The sequence below is a fragment of the Oryzias melastigma genome, linkage group LG3 (genome assembly GCF_002922805.2).
Source record: "Oryzias melastigma strain HK-1 linkage group LG3, ASM292280v2, whole genome shotgun sequence".
Lineage (NCBI taxonomy): Eukaryota > Metazoa > Chordata > Actinopteri > Beloniformes > Adrianichthyidae > Oryzias > Oryzias melastigma.
The window spans coordinates 25,037,363-25,059,731 of NC_050514.1; the positions used below are offsets into that span (position 1 = coordinate 25,037,363).

The 22,369-nt window shown below is 37.2% G+C and overlaps 1 protein-coding gene across 3 annotated transcripts in view; it reads right to left on the reverse strand.

Moving 5' to 3' along the window:
- Positions 1-22,369, reverse strand: part of cd276 (CD276 molecule) — an 89,901-nt gene that overhangs the window by 6,484 nt on the left and 61,048 nt on the right. For 2 of the 3 annotated variants that reach the window (XM_024295705.2, XM_024295706.2), the window contains exons 6-7: positions 20,676-20,717; positions 11,837-11,871 (exon numbers count right to left, since the gene is read on the reverse strand). In XM_024295705.2, coding sequence (XP_024151473.1) covers positions 11,849-11,871; positions 20,676-20,717 — 65 coding nt within the window. In that variant the 3' untranslated portion in view covers positions 11,837-11,848. The remainder of the gene's footprint in view (positions 1-11,836; positions 11,872-20,675; positions 20,718-22,369) is intronic. The other variant, XM_036211144.1, reaches the window with a different exon arrangement.

Sequence of the window (22,369 nt, forward strand, 5' to 3'; positions counted from 1 at the left end):
ATAATTTCTCGCATCATTTTTAATCTCCTCGCTTCCAGAGGTCCAAATTTGGCTTTGTTCTTCCAAATTCATCTTTGATCTATCTAAAGCAAATATTTTACAGCACTGGTACAGTTTTTAACTAGTTGATGACTCAAGGTTTCAACAAGACCTAAAATATTGGTTTTAGTTTTCATTAAGAGTCACACTGCAGAAATGTTGCATTAGTTGGTGCAGAAATTAGCAACAACTATCCATCCATCCATCTTCTTCCACTCATCTGGGACTAAGCCACGGCGGCAGCAAAGTAGCCCAGACTTCCCTCTCCGTGGCCACTTCCTCCAGCTTATCTGGGGGGGACCCTCGAGGGGTTCCCAGACCAGTCAAGAGGCCTAGTCTTTCTAGCATATCTCGAGTCTTCCCTGGGGTCTCCACTCAGTGGGACATGCCCAGAACACTTCCTCAGGGAGGCGTCCAGGAAGCATCCAGACCAGATGCCTGAGTAACCTCAACTAGCTCCTCTTGACATAGAGGAACAGCAGCTCTACCCAACTTCTCACCCCATCTCTAAGAAAGCACCCAGCCACCCTGGATCATTTGCTCTAGATCATGATCATGATCTAGACCTCTTGACAATAGGTGAGTACTAGAACGAAGTTCAACCGGTACATTGAGGACTTTGCTTTTAGACTCAACTCTTTCTTCACCAAAATGGACCGGCACAACAATCGCATTACAATGGACACTACTCCAATCCAATTGAAAAGATACTTTTGCAAAGAAAATTGTGTATTATTAATTTTCAGAACAACCCTTGGGGTGGGGTGCCATTTGATAATATCGGAGTTCAAATTTGTGCAGGGCTGCACGGTGGCGCAGTGGTTAGCGCTCTCGCCTCACAGCGAGAAGGCCCCGGTTCGAATCCCGGCTGGGACCTTTCTGTGTGGAGTTTGCATGTTCTCCCCGTGCATGCGTGGGTTTTCACCGGGGACTCCGGCTTCCTCCCACCGTCCAAAAACATGCTTCATAGGTTGATTGGTGACTCTGAATTGTCCCTAGGTGTGAATGTGAGAGTGGATGTGTGTGATTGAGGCCCTGCGACGGACTGGCGACCTGTCCAGGGTGTACCCCGCCTTCGCCCTTCAGTAGCCGGGTTAGGCTCCGGCACCCCGCGACCCCGAAAGGGACAAAGCGGTCAAGAAAATGGATGGATGGAAATTTGTGCATTTTTTGGGGTATGCTTTTTGATTGGTAGGAAGGTTTAAAATGCCTAGACAGTAAGACCAAGTGGGCCCCATATAGTTTAAAAGTGGGCAGAAAATGTAGGCCACAAATGGGCTTGTCCGCAGTTTCCATGGTGTATGTTTGATAATTCACCTAATGACAAAGTGGTTTTGTTTTCAATTCATTTTATTGTTGAAATATTGAAACACTTAAAATAATAAGGTGTCAAAAAAATTAAAAAATATATATTAAAAGAAATGTCTGGAAGGAAATGTAGTCTCTTAACAGAGATTTGGTGAACTACTCCCCCTTAGGATAGTGTTTTGTCTGTGTGTCTGTGGCTGTCAGACAGATAAGAAGTCTTTGATGGCTAAACTCAATGATATTGAGGGCAGTTGGAGACGCCGTGTGGTCAGCCGTCCATTCTCCTCAGAAGACTTCAGATCATCTCAACACATTGAACCGTCGCATGCAGTCATAATTCACACGGGTCAGAAAACATAACAATGATTACTGTGAATGGTGCAGTAAAGCAGCAGCTTCTGCTTAAGGCCTTTCCACTTTATCCCAATAAGAATAAGCCAGGGTGAGGTGTCTGACAGGTCATTCTGTTACCACTGCAGTTCCAGTGCAGTAGCACACATCTCCCTCAAAAAATCCCTCACCTATCTCAGCCATTTTCTTTTTTTACTATTTTTTTTTTACATGGTTTGGATGAGGTCACTCGTTTCCAGCTTCTCTCACTAAAAGCACTCTGCAGCCCCCTCGGTGTTAATTATAAGATTTTTTCCCCCCCTTAGGGGAAGTGCATTAATCTTGATTCTTCACTTCAGTCTAAAGGATCTTTCCAAGAGGCTCCTGTGGTAAACCCCAAAGGCTCGGCTGCTCAGCGCAAGGAAGAACACAGAGAGCAGAGAGGAAAGAGAGTCTCTGTTTGTTCTGCGCTCACACTGGGATCCGGGATGTTAGCCACCTCAATATGCAAGACAATAATTTACCTTAAACCACTTACTTTGTCAGTGTGTTGATCTGACTCACTATTTGGTCACAGACTATGACATGCCAGACATCTCCCACCTGTGGTTTGATTGATTTGTTCCCTGATTCAGCATGAAGGTGACTGTCACTTTAGAAGATGAACTGAACAAAGCTCAGGGACTGCAATATCTTTCAGTCAAACAGATAACCCACAGATCATCACAGTCTCAAGTCCGTGGGTAAAACATGGGTCACCTGCAAGACGAAAACTAGTTTAAAACTTCTGATTGCTTTTTTTCTTTTCTTTTTTTGCATTTCAAATAACAAATTTCAAGCATATAAAAATGATTTAGGGATGAGCAGAAAGTGCTTTGACTGATATTAAGCCAATCAAATAATATGTATAAAAATATATATATATATATATTAAAAGAGTTGCTGGCCTTAAAACACGCTAGTGAAACTTTTATAAAAATGTAACTCCCTTATTTACTTTGCAATACAAAATTAATCAAGAATAATGCTTTGAACTACTAGTGTTGCAATGGTGTTGTGTTAAGGTAAAGTTAGAGATAAAACACATGTAAAAAAAAAGGAAAAATAAAAAGAAAACAACGTATATTTTAACTTGTCGAGAAATTACACTGATTTGGGAATATGAAATATGCTTAACAAATTTTTAAATATGCAATAAAAAGCAAACTTTTCATCAGCTCTTGAAAAAAGTTGAAGATAAGATGCTAAAAAAAAAAAAAAAATCTTGCTGCCGGGTGAATTTTCACTGATATTTTGTCCACTTTTGAAAGATTATCATGCAAGAAGAAAACATTGAATACAGTTGCCTCAATTTCTGGGAGTAAACATTGAAGAGAATGCACCCCAGGAAAGAAAACCAGCCAAGAAAATAGTTCAGTATGTTAAAATTAGCATGTTACCCAAATATCACATCAAGTCTCAACTTACAGAAAAAAAAAAAAAAAAGACGCTCAGGCACAGGATCATGTTCCCTAAATCCAGGATAAATACTCCACTAGAAGTCTGAATGTCATGAACGGATCAGTACATGTTACTAAAGTTCAAACAGCAGGCTAACAAAAAAAAAAAAAAACAGTTCATTCATGCTAGCTACATGTTTTATAACTCTTAAAAAAAAGGTTTAAACTGACAGCAAGTGTCTCTATTAGTTTGTTTTAACACAAACAACAACCGACAAATGCATTGAAACATTTTTTTTTATGTTAAGCTCTCTGTGCTGTTGACAGACATAGCAGCTGCTAACTGCTAAGTGCTGGCAACGTGATTTAACCACTTGAGACCTGAGATGTTCTTTGATATGCTTTTTTTATTTTCTGACAGAGAAAAGTTAAGAAAAAATAACAACCGAAAATGTGATGTCTAAAGAGGCTGAAGTTTTAAGAAGTAAAAAAAAGAATCCCATAATCTTAATATATATATATATATATATATATATATATATATATATATATATATATATATATACAGTAGTAATAATTGTTTAATTGATCTAATGTTATCAATCATGAATACTCATCATCATATTCATGCAACACATTATTTGAAATTATTATTATTTGAAATGAAAATATGAATCATGTTTGGCTAAAAATGTTCAGTAATTCTAAAGACATTAAAGCTAAACTTACTAAGCTTCCTCACATGACTAATTATCATCTACATTTACTCAATAGACCAATATTTCTTAATTTTAAGTAATAGTTGCACTATTTTCACTTGTTCGTTAAAGCTACTTCTCAGAAGTTATCTGTTTAAGTGTTAAATGTTAAAATAATGAAGTAAAATGTGGAAAAATCTGAATCTGCTTATTGAAATATGTGGATTTGGGAATCGGTATCGGCAGATACTTAAAATCAAATGAGTCGGAATTGGATCCGGTCCAAAAAAAACCTGATCGGGACATCCCTATTTAAATAATAATATCCTGAAGTCTCAAGTGAGACCAAATGTATGTCATGTAAATCTTATGATTGAACCTGGGGCATATTGATTATAGCATCAGTATAAAATCTACAAAAAATGGCTTTCACAGAAAAGAACCAGCTTGTGATGGAATGAAGTTAAAGCCAAGACTTCAGTAAGACTAGAACAGTGACGGTGAGGCGTTGGGAGAATTGTGCGCACATTCGTCTGCAAGCTGCGATGGAATGAAGTGGTGTTATTAAAACTGGGTTAAAAATCTGCCACAAAGATGAGGTGACAACATCATTTAGACAGATTGATTCCAGTTTCTCCTGGAGACACTGTTTCAATGCGTTTGTTTTGCTTCTGTTGTGAGACGATGATGCAGCGTAAAGGCAGATGTTGTTCATTTAGGCTTAATTTGTCCAATTTTAAGGCTCTGAAAAACAGAGAATCCATTTTAAATTCCCTAAAAGTTGAAACAGAAATAGGAAAGCTTTGTTTTTTAATTTGGTTTTAATCCAACATAAAAAAAAAAAATACTACTTCAAATTGAAGTTTTTACCATTCCTCCATAATAAAACTTTATCTTAAATACACATTTTTATCAACTTATATAAAGAGTAGACTATTTTTAAATAAATAATTCAAGCATTGTCTTTGATCAACGTCCTTGGGTCATTAGTGAATCATTTACAGTAAAAACATTGTGGAGAAGCAGCTAGCATGCAGAGATGTGAATGTTTCAACTTCGATGTGAGAATGTGCGATTTGTACTCAAGTATCACAATAATATGTGCACGCTTCAAGAGACACACATGAAAGTCATGGGCAATATGTCTTGCATACTCCCATCACAGCATGGGGCCTGCAAAGTGTTTAAGTTTATGCCATCTGTAAATTCTCTGGTGCTGAACATTTTCCCTTTGATAGCCAGGAGCTTTGTAAACAATATGCAAAAATAGCTAGCTCCTGTTTATGATCAACATTAATTAGTTGTAAAACTCGGAAGTCCGTCGTTTTTGCTTACTGTGAACAAAACATCGCAAATGGGAAAAGTTCTGTCACGTTGCCACATGAAGGAGAGATGTTCTTCTCCATCCGCACAGAGAAAAACAGACAGAGAGCAGCTTGAGCGAGGAATAATATTACTGATGTTAATCTGCTACGACAAAGGCCACGGCCTGGTGACCACACACAAAACAAAGTATGTCATCAGCACGGAGCGCGCACCAGCACCAGTACACAACACGTGTGTAGACTTCGCTAAAAGTTGACTTGCACTGCCAGACAGCTATTTGACAGTATGCAGGCAGCATAAGCATTTGAATAATTCAGTGTTTTCTATACATTTTACAACTAGTGATGGAACATTTTCTAACTGTTAGGAATAGTACTAGCATTTTTCTTAAACGTCCTCATTTGCTTAAAAAAAAAAAAATCTTATAAAAATATTTATTCTCTGCACAGCTCTGCCATATCTTCAGTTTAGGGTGCAGGCATGCACAACAGCGTATCTTGGTGTTTTTCAAACATCAACACGTTGCTGATCTCGTGTGCCGTCTCTCATTTGCAATGTGAGTAATCTATGGTAGTTAATTGAGCCCAGAGGCAGTTGGTTTCAATGAAGGCTCTTGTGCTTTTCTGGCAAAAACAGCAGAGAAGGGGCTCTCTGGAGAAGGCAGCTCTGTCGAGAGGCAAACAGAGCAGAACTCCTGCCGTGTTCATTAGCTGTCATTGATCAGCGATTCAGTTGCTGTGCAACTCCTCTTACAACTCCCATATTACCAGTCTGATCTTTGAAAAATTAGCGCAAAGGTGGTGGAACCAACACAGCATCCTTGTACTTTTATTTCAACTTCTTGTTTTAACATTACAGATGTTTGGACAAACTGTCTGCCTTCCTCTCCTAATCACAGTTCAAATGGACTGCTCTTCTCTGGTTTGCTCAAATAAATAAACGGAAAGACTCAGATTTATGGTTTGAGGTGAAGAAACAACTTCTCTACTGTATCACAGAACGTTTCCTGTACTGTCATTGTATTTGAGTTCCTTTCATCTCCATTGTAGTCTACAGAAAAACTACCCATACACTACAACGTCTAAACTATGATAATAAAAAATATTAACAATGAGATGTATTATTAGCATGACAAGCCACAGTTAAAGTGAATATAAATAGAAGGGAATTAAATCAATATTTCACATCTCTGCCAAAGGAACTGCAAAAGAGCCATTATGTAGCACTAATTACACCTATAGGGCCTATCTTTTTTTTTTTTTTTTTAAATGTAATCTTCTTTCTCATTTGAATTCATTGAAAGTCTTGGAGTAGACCACTAGGATCGCCTGTGCAGCACCTCATTTCACTGAGTTCTTTATTCCCTTTATGTCCCCTTTGAACATTTATTCTCCCCTCATTTACAGCCATATGTGGCTCAGCAAGGTTTCCTCCCATGCCTTATTCCCCTGACATACATAAGAACAAAACGGCTGTAAAATATTCTATGATCCCATTCTATGAACATTTATACCCTGAACCTCACATGCTCATCTCCGTGCATAAGGTTCTATTTTCTTTCTCTTTTGGCTCTTAATAGTAAAACAAGATCGCTAAACCGTGAGACTTTTGGAGGAGAAATTAGAGCAAACCTTAACTAACTTTGATTACTCACCTGCAAACACAAACTGTCATTTTTAATCATCTCATCAACTCATTATCTACGTTTCCATTGACTGAAATTGCGTAAATTGGATTTGCGATAATAAATTTGCCAAACTGAAATTTTTGCAAAAACACATTTGTCAAAACAAACGCTTTTGCGCTTGGAAGAGGTGGTTTTTGAGGCGTATCAAAATTGTCATATTTGGCAAAACTGCAATAGAAACACTTAAATGGGTCAGGTAGCGATGGCGGTGCGCTTTATGGTATGAACTGGCTGCCTTGGGCACTGCACAGGATCAGGCACTGCGCCACAGGAGGTCCCACAGCATCACAATCATCCAAAGTTGAGCGTGTCATCTGGAATTCTGGGATCCACAGCTCCTCTGTAAAATCACTAGCCACAATTTCTCAAAATCTCTTCATGCGATGGGTCATCACACCAGTGGCATCCACAGTGGTGCGTTCTATTTCATGCTAATGTGGCTTTGATTTGCCTGCGACTGTCAGAGATAACAGTGATGGACTTCTAAGTGGTGTATATAGTTTGCAAGCAACGCTATCAGCTAAAAACATGTTGTTCATGTTTTTCTATAACATGAGGGACATCCTCCTCATTCACTTGCTGCATCTAAGAACGTGCCAAGGCAGTGGAGGGTGATGTGTCTACCCAGCAGAAACAGGCAATGCAGAGGCAAAAAAATCAAGGTATTGTTCACTTACGAGTTTTTGACTGACTTACCGCATGAGTTGTTTGTGTTTATTTGTATAATTATGATTTAATGGAAACAGTGTAATAGCGAAAATCTGGGTTTTTTTGGCATTTTGAGAATTTCGATAAAGTTTTGCGCGTATATCTAATTAAAACACAACTATTGTGGGTCCTGGTTGTAGAGTTTAACACAGGAAAAGGAATGTCTGCTTCCAGTCTCAACCAGCTTATTTATAGAAATTAGTGGAACAAAATTGAGTAGCTTTCGCAAAAAAGGTCTAAATATCTAAATCTTTAAAAAGAAAATTATTCGGAGCACACAATAAAAGCAAAAATGTCTGTCGAGGTACATTTGAACACATCTAGGCTATTATTATTTTGAATCCTGTAAAATGACTGACTTTTAATCAAACACTAGATGAAGTCTTTAGAAAACAGACTTTAAATAAGATGTGTGTGTGTTTACATATATACATGTGGACACATTTACTGGTAAAGAAAAATGTTCATCACACCGAAGAGCCTCTTGACTCTAAAGGGACTCAATTAAATGCAGAGCTTTGCCTTGCAAAATGAGATATGCTGCACACTGCACAAATGCATCAATCAATAGAAAAAATGCTACAAATATTAGAATAATTGATCCTGGATGATTCAGGAGCAGAGAGGTCTAAAGCCCTGCAGGATATTAGGTTGACTAGGCAGCAGCGCTGAAGGTCAGTGGACACGACAGTAATGACAAATGTCTCCAACTGGTCAGGCTTTACTTTGGCTAGTTACTGGAAATTACTTTTCTCCATCTCGGGGAGTCTGCAAGGGACTTTACAGCAGGTACCAATCAAGGTGCAGTAAAAAGACAGTCGTTAATGTCTTTGCAGGTAATAAAGAGAATTCATAGAACCATCACCAAACTAGTGATTATTAAATCAGGACTTAGAGAGGCAAAGACAACAACTCAATAAAAACTGACACAACAAAACTTAAAAGACCCACTCTGGTGAAAGTGTGTTTTTGGTGGTTTTAACATGTTCTTGTATCATTTTTCTCATGATGGAGGACTGTATGTGAAGAGTATTAAGCTCATTGCATTTCTAAGTTTTATTAATTCAAACCATTGTGAATACGGAGCAGACTAAAAAATGTTGTTTGAAAAAGATTGTACTTGTGACATAGAAAATATGATGGACGGCCAAGCCTAAAGGAGACTAGGTCCACATGTATGTCTTTGTTTTCCTTATCAAAGCTGACTGAACAGCTGGATAGCTTCAATATTGCTCACCATTTTTGCTGCACCATTAATGTTAGATTGGGGATGTGTGTAAGCTAGTGGGAGAATGTGAACAGACAGCTCTCAGCAATAGGGAGGGGAAGAAGGGGTGTGGTTGTGCTTGCAGAAGCGGCTGCGACCACAAGAGGTGAATTTCTAATTAGCTACGGCTGCTTTACAGGAAGTATTTCCTAGAAAACTGCATGTTTTTTTTTTATTTTGGGCTTAAAGTGACTATGATTAAAAGACCACTGGGAACAAGGGGTATAGGAAAGAAAAAAAAAAAACAATACAGTGATATATCGCAATATTTGGTTTGGCGATACTTGTATCGGTTTAATGCTGACAAGAAAAGAAATCATAAAAAAGTGAAAAATTGCTCCGGGACAGTCTTGGGATATATTCGTATTGTATTGTGACGTATCAGGATACGCATTATATTGCCAGACTCCTGCCAATATAGACTCCCACTGTTAACACTTTGAAAACAGCCTAAAAAGATCATCGAAGTTGGTATTTAAAGCCAATTTTTCAAAACTAAGACTCAACCTAACCTTCCATCTGTGGTGGCTTTTGCTATGAAAATTTTGGACAACTTAGTTTATATTTTGTCTGCATTTATTTGAATTTCATCTTATAATCTTTAAGCATTATCATACATAAATAGAAAATATTGATGTTTACATGAAAAAAAATATGTTGAATTAGCATGAAACTAGTTTCTTTCTTTTAACTATATTTAAAACATTAAACAAACAATGCTGAAGAAGTACTTTACATTTTGTATTGAGCACCTTAGTATTAACAGGAAACCTCACCTTTCAAATCAGTGACACAAACATGACTTCTACCATATCTGCATCCAAATTTCAAAAACTATCCAAAACAAAGAAGAACAAATACTATTTTTTTTTCTTTTTTAAAAGAGAGTGAAAACAAAATATATTTAGCCTCTGTAGAAATGTTTTGCCTTTTAGTTGACAGCTTTCCCAAAACCGTTCAAAGGTTAGGGGGTTTTCTGGCCCCTGCAGGTGCATGAGCTGAGTTTAGGTAGGGGTGATGTAGCATGACACATTCTGTCTACAGTCGAGTGAACAGCGGGAAGCCATGATTGTCCAATTCCTTTTTCCAAGCACCACAGGGTCAAAAATGCAAGAAAATCTGGCTCTCATCACTGCTGTAAATGTCCACCTGTTTGCCGCTGAAGCTGATGGGCTGGGAGATAAGCATCAACATAACCAGCAAATGAAGAAAATCTAGTTTTAGTTCACTTGAAGAAAAATAAATGAACAGGATGACCTAAAGAATATCATGTGATAATTAGATATTTTCTAAAAATTATCTGGATATAAATGGATAAGGTAAAATAAACACTAACTGTAGCATAGATTAGCTTACTGGTGTCTAACCGCACTGCAGTGGGTAACATACCGACATGAAAAGGTAGAGGAGGCTTTTACCAGGGATTATTGATCATCAGTCGCCTTTTAACCTCAGGTCTAACTGCATGTGATTAAATCATTGCCTCTGGTGAAAAGTTTGCAGCATCCCCTCGTGTCCTTCCATGCTTGCAGAACGCAGCGCTAAAAGCATTTTCACCACTTTTTTTCCTCACAAACAAGTACAAAATATCATACTATGTAGTACTTTGTCTGCTTCTGAAAACGAAGAATAAAATACTGAATATATTCCAGAAATTCTCACACGTAATTGTTTCCAGAAAGACTAATAAAATGTTTTTTTATATTTTTTTGTTATTAGAAATTTGTGAATATCTTTGACCCCCATGAAGAATGATTCTCTGACAGTAATGCACAAATATTGACAATAGAGGCTAATAGAAGAACCAACTTCAGCTTTAAAGCCATGAAGAATACAAATATTTAAACTATTTTTAATGTAATACAAGAGAGGAACAGTTGTTTAAGCTACTATTGTTATGTCCCCTATGGGCAAACCCGGCTTGGGTCTGGGGGGGGGGATAAAAAATAACAAAAACTGGACACCAATGAGAATAAAAGAAACAGTTTCTTAAATAAAAGAAATCCTGTGTCCTGAAATGAGAGAAAAAAAAGTGTGCTAGTTATTCATTTATATATAAATGGAATGAAACAAAAAGACAAATCAAAAAGGAATTAAAATTGGCCAAAAAACAAAATAAGTCAGGGAGACTGCTGACCCAGCCATGTCAACCGTCAGTCAGCAGCTCCCTGCTAAAGGGTGCCTAACATAAATCTACCTAAAGAAAACAATAAACAAAGCTCACAAATCAAGACTACCAAGGTCCAACCCCAAACTAAAATACCAAAACTCAGTAGTGTAAGACTGCTGAGAAAGAAAAGATCAAAACATTCCAGCACAACTCAAAGTAAACCCCACAAATTGCTGAGACCTTCTCTGTCTTAAGTAGCCAGCAGGTGCCAATCAAGGAACATTGGCCACACCTCCCAGGTGAGCAAAGGACTGGATGGAAAAAGGTCCAGCAGTAGCAGCAGGATGTAACACTTTTATTAAGGGTGAAAAAAGTACAAAGTGGACTTTTCTATTGTAAAGAAAGTAAGTTTGCAAAGAATACCAGCACCTAGATTCAATGGATTACAAGAATTTATTCATATGAGATCAGGACTTTAAAAGACGGTAAAAAGGTATGATTTTGTTGAAACTCTTCAATAAAGGTGGAAAATCAAACATTAAAAGCTGGAAATTGAAATTTGCTGGTTTTAATCTGAAGGAGATGAAGGCTGATTCACCCCCTCATCCTTTAGCTGTTTTTAATGAACACACTTTCGGCGGTGCTTCCAGCGGGCCTGAATATCCTTTTGGCAGATAATATGAAATATATTGTGTATGTCAGGCATTGACCTTGGGAATCCTGAAATCAAAATGTCAAGACTTTATACTTTGGACTGTCTGCCAGGCCTCATTAAAGAATTGAAACCAAACGCTCTCAGAGGCGCCGTGTCCTTCAGCTCTTTGCTTCTAAGTTTACCTGGTTATTGTGATAAGTAGAAGTCAGGGGAGAAACTTAAGGACGGACGATGCAAATCTTTTTAAAAAGAACAATTATCTCACCTACCTTTTTCATGCCTTAAGTCTTCAGTGGGGTCATGGCTGAGAAGAAGGGAAGAAAAAAAAAAGATTGAGAATCAACATCTTAGACTCTGTAAAACAGTTACCCTGGCATTATTTTAACTTTCATGGTCGCTGTCTTCTGAACCAAAATGGCTTTGTAGTTATTATCCTGCCTCCTCCTCCTCTTCCCCTCAATCTCTGTGCACCAACCTCGCCATGGCTAACAGGAAGCAGAGGGCACAGCGCTTTATTTAATTAGTCACAGCAGCTGAGTGCTCATGTGGAACCAAACAGGGCAGGCAGATTGGAGAAGCGAGATAGATAGGCATTCTCCCACTGGGCCTTTCCTGTGCTGTCAGAGAAGAGTAGATTACATGACAGAAGGGGAATTGGGGGAGCAGGGTGGTGTTGGTAGTGAGTGTTGTATGGCAGGAAGATGTAAATGGCGCCTGTACAGTCAGGTTCATCCAAGAAAATAGATTGCTTTTGCTTCAAAAGTTCCTCTTCTCTCCAACAAAACCATGCTTTGCAGCTTTTATTTCGAACATGTAAATCCAGCGCGAGTGGACCGGCGCTGTGAAACACAACTCAAAGACTGATTTTATGAAGCGTGGCAAAGCTCATTATTTCAAATTATTTAGGGTCTGCGGTTTATCTTCCATATCATCTGACACTGATCAGGTGTCTCTCTCCTCCTATAACCTCTGATCGCCTGTGTAAGCTGTTCAATGTGCAGAACAGTCTTGGTCAATTTATCTCTCAGCCTAAAGAGAGTTAGAGCGAGAGGAGAAAACAGCCTTGTCATATACAAAATAATGAGGAAAAACATACAAAGAGAGTATATTTAGAGAACTTTTTGATTCCTCTGAAGGGACGCAAAGTTTTTTTTTTTCATTATTATCCAGTTAGTTGTTCTAAAAAGTTGTCAGGGTTCAGCAAAGGAGAAAACAAAGGAAATAAAACAGCGAAGAGTACAAATGCAGACTGCAAATACTACTCAATGGTGTGTGGAGAGTTCTTTTAATTAGCACTCTGAGAGTTATCCTGTGACCCACATTTAATAATGAAAGAAACATGAATGTTCTATTTACATATCTTTAGTAGTAATGTGTGACCGTTGAGAGAGCCCAGGGGTTGGGAGAGTGGTGCCAGTGAAAGGCGGCATGTCAAACTGAGCTGCCTGGGGCTGCTTTTCAATGCCCTCTGCAGCAAGGTGGAATGGTATATTAGTGACTGTAAGTCTGTCAAGCGGAATTATGTTATAAAGGAGCTGTATGCAGCTTTTTATTGAGCCTAATCCTGTAACATCACATATTCCAGAGTTGTTTTTTTCCTTTTTAGATTTAGGTTTTTATCAATAAATAATACAGTTGAAAATATTTTAGGGTCGCGATCATTATTATGTTTTTTTTGTTACAGTATTTGCCAGCCACTTATTATCTGTGAATAAACACAATTTGAAATCACACACAAAACTGTATATTTAGAACATTTATTTTTAATTAGTGCTATCAATCGACTAAAAAAAAAATAATAAGATTAATCACATTTTTGTGTTGAGATTAATCACTATTAATCACATTATTTACAAGGTACATTTTAAATGACAACATGCAGTTTTTGAACAAAAACAGGCCAGAGAGAACATTTTTCCTTCATTTTTAGTGTCTGAAATTCTTAAATTTATCAAGTGTTATTCCAGAAGTATACATTGTGTACAAAACACATGAACAGTAAGACAAGCATAACTCTAAAGACTTGTGTCTGCAGTATTACTTCAAGAAAACAAATGCTAACATACAGCAGTAAAAAAACAAACCAGCAGACAAAAAAAGAAAGAAATTTTCGATTATATAGCCCAACTCTATATCAGTGGTTTCCAACCTTTTTAAGCCCACGGGCCGGTTTAAATTGGACAATATTTTTAAGAACCAGTCTAAAATATGTTTGATTGTTTGTTTTTTGTATTTATCTTTGTGCTACTGGCTTAGCAATCTAGTTAGCCATTAGGGCAGCTGCTTTAAGTCATGTGACCTAGACGGATGTTGTGAACAGAATCAGGAATTCTTTCATGATAAAACTTCCTTCAGGCTCAGAAAAAAAACAAAAAGAAAATAATTAGAGCTGTAAACGTTAACACGTTATTGCATGTGCTTAATCAAAAAGAATTAACGTGTTAATATTAATTAACATAAATTAATTCGATCTCATGGAGGAGCAGTCCTTCACTTTGCCTCGGCGGTGCAGTGATCCACAGGATGCATTAAAACACTTTACGGGTATTATCCCACTTATACCATGGTTATTTACAAAAGAAATAAATATTCAATCTGTTTATAGTACTTTTAGATCGTTTAGGTCACTTTTTCACATAAAGCAGAGAATTTGATCCTTGAACGGGCACATACAACAACGCATCGGTGAGCCTCGACTACAGCGGCAAAGAAAAGCGATATTTATTCTGATCGGCATGATAAGTAATAAAAAAAAAGCATCAGTTCAGAGAGAAAGTTCTCCTCTTACTGCTTGTTTTTGTCCAGATAATGAAAGAAAACGTTTTAAAGCAGCAAGTGCAGTGATATGGAGCAATGACCGGAACGTTTTTTTCTTTTTTTTTTTTTAGGTCTTCCGTTTTTAATGGCTGTATGTCCACATTTCTGTTTTCTTGGTGTAATACTGCAGATATAAAAGTCTTTAGCAATGTGCAATTAATTTATTTTTTATTAATCTTGTGCATTAATGCCTTAACATTCAAACCCTAAAATATTTGTTAACACCAAAGGAAGGTTTAGCTCCTGTTTCTGAAAAGAGTGAATCCATATTTATTTCAGTGCTTTAACACGACTAGAATACCAGGTTTGTGAAAGTTTACGCTTGCTTCCACTAATCATTGGCTTTCATTACTGTGGTTTCCTCTGTGGTGACAGGTTTTAGCGACCACCTTCGATTGTTCTGGTCGATGACATACAAAGGACCAAATAATTCATGGGACTCTTTAAAACTTTACACAAATGGTCAAAGGCAATTATCCATCGCCGCCGGATGCTCTAAAGGTGAGATACATAACTCATTAGCTGACACTGCAAACTAATTGATTTCTTATGTGTCAACTGTGACTGTCCTTTTCTCCTCCATGTTTTAGTGAATCCTTTAATTCAATTTAACTACAATATGATAACAGAGGGCATTTTGTGACTTAGGGAGGATAAAAAAGGTCGTCAGAGCTCCATTTCAGTGCTTTCTGCCAGCGGTATACCTATGTGTAACAAACTTGATATTCTCCAACCTTCCTTCTTCAGAGGCTTTTTCAAACCCTGCTCTCTTTTTCACAGGGTGTGTCAAATTGTTCCTTTCCATTGATTCTGCGCCGGTGAAAGAACTGGGTCACTAGCGCTCTCTTCCAGGCACTCGTGCATACAAACTGAAGCCAGATTCTGACAGGAGCTGCACTCGCATGACGGCAGCCATTTCTCCAAAATACATGACGGTTAGATGACTGAACACATTTCAAAGAGAAGGTGAGGCATGAAGACGGCGAGAATTGCGTGTCGGATTTCTCTGAATGTGGACAGACATTAGTGCATAAACAGCTACTTTCGCTGTCTCTTAATGGTCTTTTCGGAGTTGCCTGTGTGTTTTTGTGTCAAAGTGCTGGCTTCAGTAAACTGCAAATACATCCAGAATGTGAACTACGCTGTTTGTTAAACATTATTTGCCTCTGCTGTGGAGGCAACAAAGAAATCCCACAGCAAATGAATGAGCCCAGGTCCCTAGTTATCACTGGTTATTGTTCCAGTTCGGCTAGCTTTGAAAGGAAGGTACACTCTCCTTTGGACAGCTCATTAAGATAACACACAAACGTGGCTTGCCATCATCCTAGGTTTATGAAAGTGAGGCTCATTTTAGCTCCTTTGTCTCACACAGGAACCTTTGCCTTTGTCAGCGCAATTGGAGCCAGATGGCAAAACAAAGCTGCCTGTCTGAATTGCTTAGAGAATGATCTCATAAAACAGAGCCATTAGCTTGACTTCACAAACTCACCGCCCACCAAATCCACCTGGACCACCAGGTGCATGGTCGACGCTGCGGAGAGATGAGGCAAGAGTGGCTACGAGTTTCAGTTTCATCACAGGAGTACAAGCACATTACAGTTCCCAGCTGTGTATGCTCCCCCTCCCCAGCCTCTTGAGCAAAAGGTGAGCCATTAAGTCTTGCTAGTTTTGGGGCGGCTGACCCTGTTTCTGGCTGCACAGGGTTCCTAAAACATTTATGAGAGAGAATGAAAAAAATAAGCCATTGACCCCCTTCATTTATATATTCTCATCTCTAAGCTTATGAAAATCACATGCTATTAACTTTAGTGTTGACCAAAAGGCTAAGTAATTAGTTAATATATATATATATATATATATATATAAGAGTTAAATAAATAATGACATGACGGCATAAGGGAAAACCCTCAGGTCTTTACTGGTTAACCCCTGAAGCCAATGTTGTCAAAGAAACGTACTTTTTTCTTGACAGACAGTAATATATTCTAACCAATGAAACAGAAAGAAAGATAATTATTATTAAACGAGTATCAATTAAAAATGAAAAGAGCAAAATTTACATACTCAACTAACATAAAAACATTTTGTACACAAAAAGCTGTCCCCCTGAAACCTAATAGTTCTTTAATTAGCATGTTATTTGTTTAGCATGCACATAACAAATGTTAAAATACATGCAGTTTTGGGAGGGAGGGTTGGATAGCAGATTTAGGAATGGGTCAATTCATTAAAGACCTGCTCAAAATCATGTTTTTAACGTGTTCTTGTAAACTATTCTCATGACAGAGGACATATATAAAAGAATTTAAGATTACAACAACATTTTTGAGTACAGTATTTATTTATTCAAATGGAATAGGAGCAACAAAAAACAAAAAACAAAACAAAACAGTGGTTTATCATACAGCAACTACGATGAGCGGGCCGAAGTCTTTCCGCTGCGCTCCAATCTGAGCTGTCATCTGACTCAAAACTTTACGACTAGGTAGCTACTATTTTTTTTTCTTTTCTTTTTTTTTGCTACACTAATGTTAGTTTAAGGTTGTGATGGGCTGTAAGCTGTCAGAAGAGAGTGTAAACAAAGGAATGCTGGGATATCAGCGTTGGGTTACTTTAGGGTCACTAGTCATCCCCACAACCCAAAGGCTAATTCTTAATGAACTCCTGCCGCACTGCAGAAAATACGTCTTAAAAACCGACAAAACCTTTTTGATTTTGGTTAAAAACTGCATATTTGTATTTTTTTTCAGACAAACCAAAGGGGATGATTTTACATTAAAAAATACAGCTGGAGTGGAACTTGAGGTCTCCAAACTCAGCTGTCATAAATTCACTAACTTAGAAGGCTAAACAGACACATTTATGATGCTCAAACAGAAACAGACACATTTCAGTGGAAACGGAATTAAAATGCCAGATTTGCCATTTTGAGAAGGCTCAATTTAAAACCAACCAGGAAAACATTTGCAGATAAGTAACTTTGGAAGAATAATGTACTCTTCAAGACAATTTGTCTTTTTTTGATTCAATCTTCTCCTTCCACAAAGTAATAACAATGAGGGCCCCAACATAAAATAAATAGTAATAAATTTCACTAAGATGAAGAAAAATGCATCTTATTTTTTTTTCTAAAAAAAACAATCATTCTTCCAATATCAAAAAATGTAATAAAAGAGATAGTTTAAGAAATTAGATTTAATTTTTTACAAAACAAAATGCAATTATTTTCTTACCTATTTATCACCTGCCTAACAAAGCAGACTGAAAATTAAAAAAAAATTGGAAAAGCTTAAAAAAAAAAAAACAAAAAAAAAACAGGATACTTCTGGCACAAATCAGTCTTGGTTTAATCTGAAAAGATCGCAGGAGTGATTCTTTTTTTCAAACAGTTTCTTCCTCTTAAAATAAAAACGGCTAATTTCCTTTTAAAATATAAAAATATAAATTAGCTTTTTACAAATATTTTTTTTCAGAAAATCCCTTTTAACTGGGAAGACCTGGACATTGTGGAAACGTGAAACCCAGAAGACCCTCTTTTGTGTTTTAATAAAAAGCAAACAAAATGACAGGCTCAATTACACTTAAACTACCTCATAGAGCATTAGTCAGACTGTAACAGCCTCGTGGAAATGCTGCTGGCATCCTATCATGCACACATATCAAAACTGTTGAGTGTTGTGATGGAAAAAACATGGAACTGTTCCACAAAAACATGTTGGACCCCTTCAGAAAAACTGATGAGTTTCACTGATTCCTACTTTACCATTTTTCTTCCTTTTTTATTCAAGTCAATTTATTTCATTTGGTAAATTGTTTGAATGCAGCAAAATACTCACGATGACTTTGGGGAAAACACTCAATGACTTTTGCTTAAAAATCACCAAGAGAAGATATAAATTAATTTATTACCAGAGACAAATTCAGACAAAAGAAGCTCCTCAAATATGTCGTCAAGTCATGGACAACAACCAGGGTCTTTGCATTCAAGTATGAAGAAACCAGGTTGTTGAAAATATCAGGACAGCTAAAGCAGTTTTTTCTGACATTAAAAGCAAAAGAAAAATAACTCAAAAGAAAATGCTAACACAAATTAAAATAACTGATAAATGTACAAACAGTATATATAAAATTGCAAAAGAATAAAAATTCATAGATTCAGTAAAAGTTGCAGCTCATTGCCTTTCACCAGTTTAAAATCCTATCTAAATGTTTTTTATGGACAGCTTTTGGCATGAGAACAACCACAGAAACTGATGTTTCATGGGTTAATACAATTCTAAAACTATCTGGAAATAAAGATACACGTGAAGATGTGAAATTCTGGAAGTTTTCCAAGAGGACCAGGCTGCAGACAACAAGATGACCCCCAGACATCATTTGCCGAAACTGGAAGTGTGGACCCGGAAGACAGTCTGTAACCCTTAACGCGATCAACATGAATCAGCCGATTCGCAGAGAAAAGTGGATATTTAAAATGTTGCATACCAACACAAATCTGCTTTCCTACGTGACAGAATAAGCTGATTTACGCTGATCACGTTAAAGGTTGAAAAGTTACAATAGTTGAAGGAATGTAAACACTGGAGCTAAAGCTGCGATGTAACAAGGTTAACAGCTCTACAAATCTGAACACTTTTGTTAATGTCAATTTTTAAAAGGAATACAACCTTTTTTGTCCAATTTTAAGCTCATCCTGCAGACTTAACTGTTAATTCACATTGAAAAGTTTCAATAAAAGGTGCAGCAAAAATCTGAAAACAGCTAAAAATGTCTGGCCGCCATCTTGTCTCCACCCTCAAGTTTTATTTTGATATAAATTTTACATTTTCTTTAGGGATTTAATTGCTTGCCTATCAATAGCTGTGTTTCCATTACTCTATTGCGCAAGACTTTATCGAAAAAACACAATTTCAAAATTACACTGTTCGCATGAAATCATGCTTACACGAATAAAAAGAAACCAAATCATGCGATAAGTCTCTCAAAACCATGGTAATGGAGAAGAACAAGTATTGTTTTAAGTTGAATCACAAAGAGGGAGCATTTGGATGACGTCACAGCAAGACCATTGACACTCTATCTATGTCAATTAGCCAGTTACAGACGCAAGTGAAAAGTCTGTTAAGCGCTATTAAAAAATAAACATCTTAACAAAGTAATCAATTGGAAAACACATTCCAATTTCTGCCACGGCACTAGCGTTTGTCTTCATCTATGAAAGGAGATGTCGGCAGCTTATTCGGCTATAAATCGGCAAGTGTAGCCTAGAAATGATGCAATTTTGGGAAATCTTGGTGATTTTAAAGAACAGCTGCAAATCCAACAATTTCACATTACATTCAGCTTTCATTAAGGTGTGTGACGCCGTGGGAACTCTTGTGGCACCCACTGTGCGATTCTCAGGCCAGCCGGTTCCTACCATTTAATTTTAAATTAAATGGTAGGAACATTTAATAAAAAAAAAAAGTGATTCCTTTGCAGTTTTGCGAAATATGTCAATTCCAATACGTCCCAAAATATACCACCTCCATGCGCAAGAACCCTTTTTATTTTTTTTGAAAAATGCAATTTTTTTTCAAAATTGTGGTGTTTTCAGTAAGCTAATTTGTTATCGCAAATCCAATTTACACAATTTCATAGTTAATATCTTAAATATTACATGTATAATATACACGACCCAAAATCCCAATCCTTTAGATCTTCATACAGCACCGTCTAACATCAAATTCCACTAAACTTGCAATTTGTTTTCCAACACATATATTTCATTCTTTCTAAATAAAGGTGTTAGGGACACTGTAGATCATCCGTCACTGAACAAAGTGTGTGCTTTTTTTGTTTTTTTTTGGTAAGCTAACAGCTTCTTACCATTAGATTTTGTTGCTCCAGATATGTCTTTTACTTTCACATTTGCACCCCCCCCCTGCTGAGCTTCATCACAAATCACTGCGCTTTTTCTTAAGGAGCCATGTCACATATGTCGCTTTTAGCTGAGCCGCAAATAAAGATCTGGCAAACCTCATGTGGCTCCAAAGCATAGCACAGAATAAGGATGATCAAAACGTAGAAATCTGCTTCCCTTAAGCTGCTTTGAATTTCTCCTTTGACCTTGTGACATTTAAAAAAGGTTCAGAGTAGAGGAAATGTAGAGATTCATCAATTTAAGAACTCCAAATCAACCAAGAGAAGACCACACATATTAGAGGATATACCCCTGACACTGCCACCATGTGGCGGCCACAAGCTTTAACTGCTGAACCAGGTTAATTGCAAAAACCGTGACTTACTAACCTGTCTCTGACTCGTCTTCATTGAGTTCTTTGGCTTCTTCTGCTGTGGAAAGACAGAGAAGCTATTATTAGCATGATACAATAATTTCTTCAAAAATCTACAGTGAGCTCATCTTTCACGGTTCAAAGGGCAAGCTGTGACGGCAGAGCTATTTGACTGTGAAGTTCTCGTACAATAGACGGTACCTGCATGCGCACAGGCCCACATCCACCCTTTAACCTCTTATCCATCCCGTTCACAAAGACAGTAATCACATTAGGCTTTAGCTGCGGGCTGTCTGAAAGCCTACTGTCAACAAAGTTAGGGAGACAACCAGTGATGGCTGTCACACTCTCATTCACAGGATACGCATAAGAATATCCGCACATGGGCTAAAGATAGCCCGTGACAGAGTATCCAAAAGGAGGATATGTATTCTGTGACATGATTCTTATCTCAATCAAGCCTAGAATTCACAATTTAGTGTCTGTTATTGGAGATTAAATTGATATTTGGGGGAAAAACCTAAATGTCAAGGCAACACAATTCACATGTTTATATTCCTGCATGCTAGTGCAATTATATTTGACTCTGACAGCGGAGACTATAATCCTCTGGGGAAATTAAAGGGAGAAAAAAAAATCCAGCCAACGTATGCTGCTCACACCACAATTCTGAGTCTGTCTTCTACTTCCAGTGTGTTTGGAAATCATTAGAAAAAACATTTTAGCATAGTGTGCTTTGTATAGCATTTTATATCAATACTCAACAGTTTAACAAATAAAAGAAGAGGAATATGAGGTTGGACAATCAACTCCAGATTCTGTGGGGATTTATTCCCTCTGTATACTATTATAAAAAGCACATTCTGTTGGCAATGTGGGGCTGAATATTAACTCCAAACAGATAATATTCAGTGCACTTTAATAAAAAAGAAGAATTTTTAAAAAGCACCTTGAAAAATGCAATTTATATACATTACTCCAGACCTCAGAATGGCTGTGTAAATGTATCACAGTGGTCTAAGCCTCCTTCCTCTCAACAACAGTCCTCCCAGTGTGGCAGCAGTGAGAATACCTTGGGGAAGAAGACTTTGAAGGGAGAGTGAAGCTCATTTAAGGGCACCTTAAAGTGAGGGTGAGAATGAGGACAGCCACAGAGAAGTGAAAGCTGCCACATTTTTCAACATTGAGTGTTACAATTTTATACTTCTGCTGTCTGCATTTATGTGGGGGTAAGAAAAAAAAGAAATCTTTATGTGTTTTCAGAGCCACAACTGGACAGGGAACATTAATAACCCACTCCTATCATCTTTTGAGAAAAGCAATACTAGTGTTTTTTGTTTTTTTATTATGATTATTCTGTTTTAGCCAAACTTTAAAAAATAAAAATACAAAAAAAACGTTTTAAATGTATCTCTTTACTACAAGATAGTAGACCATTATGACTTACTTTTTTTCACCAAAGTGAATTTTTAAGTAAAGTTTACTTGTTTTACATAAACATTTTGACATGAGAAATATCTCATTTGATAATCAAAAATCTTTCACAGCATCAAAAATAACATTTTTACCTGAAATCAACAAGATAATGCCTTGTTTTATCATTAGACCAGCTTTAATAAAATGATCTTTAACTCACATCCAACAAAATAAATTTTGTCCAGCTAGCCGCAGATTGTGATTTCGACACTATGAAAGCCAAAACACTTCCAA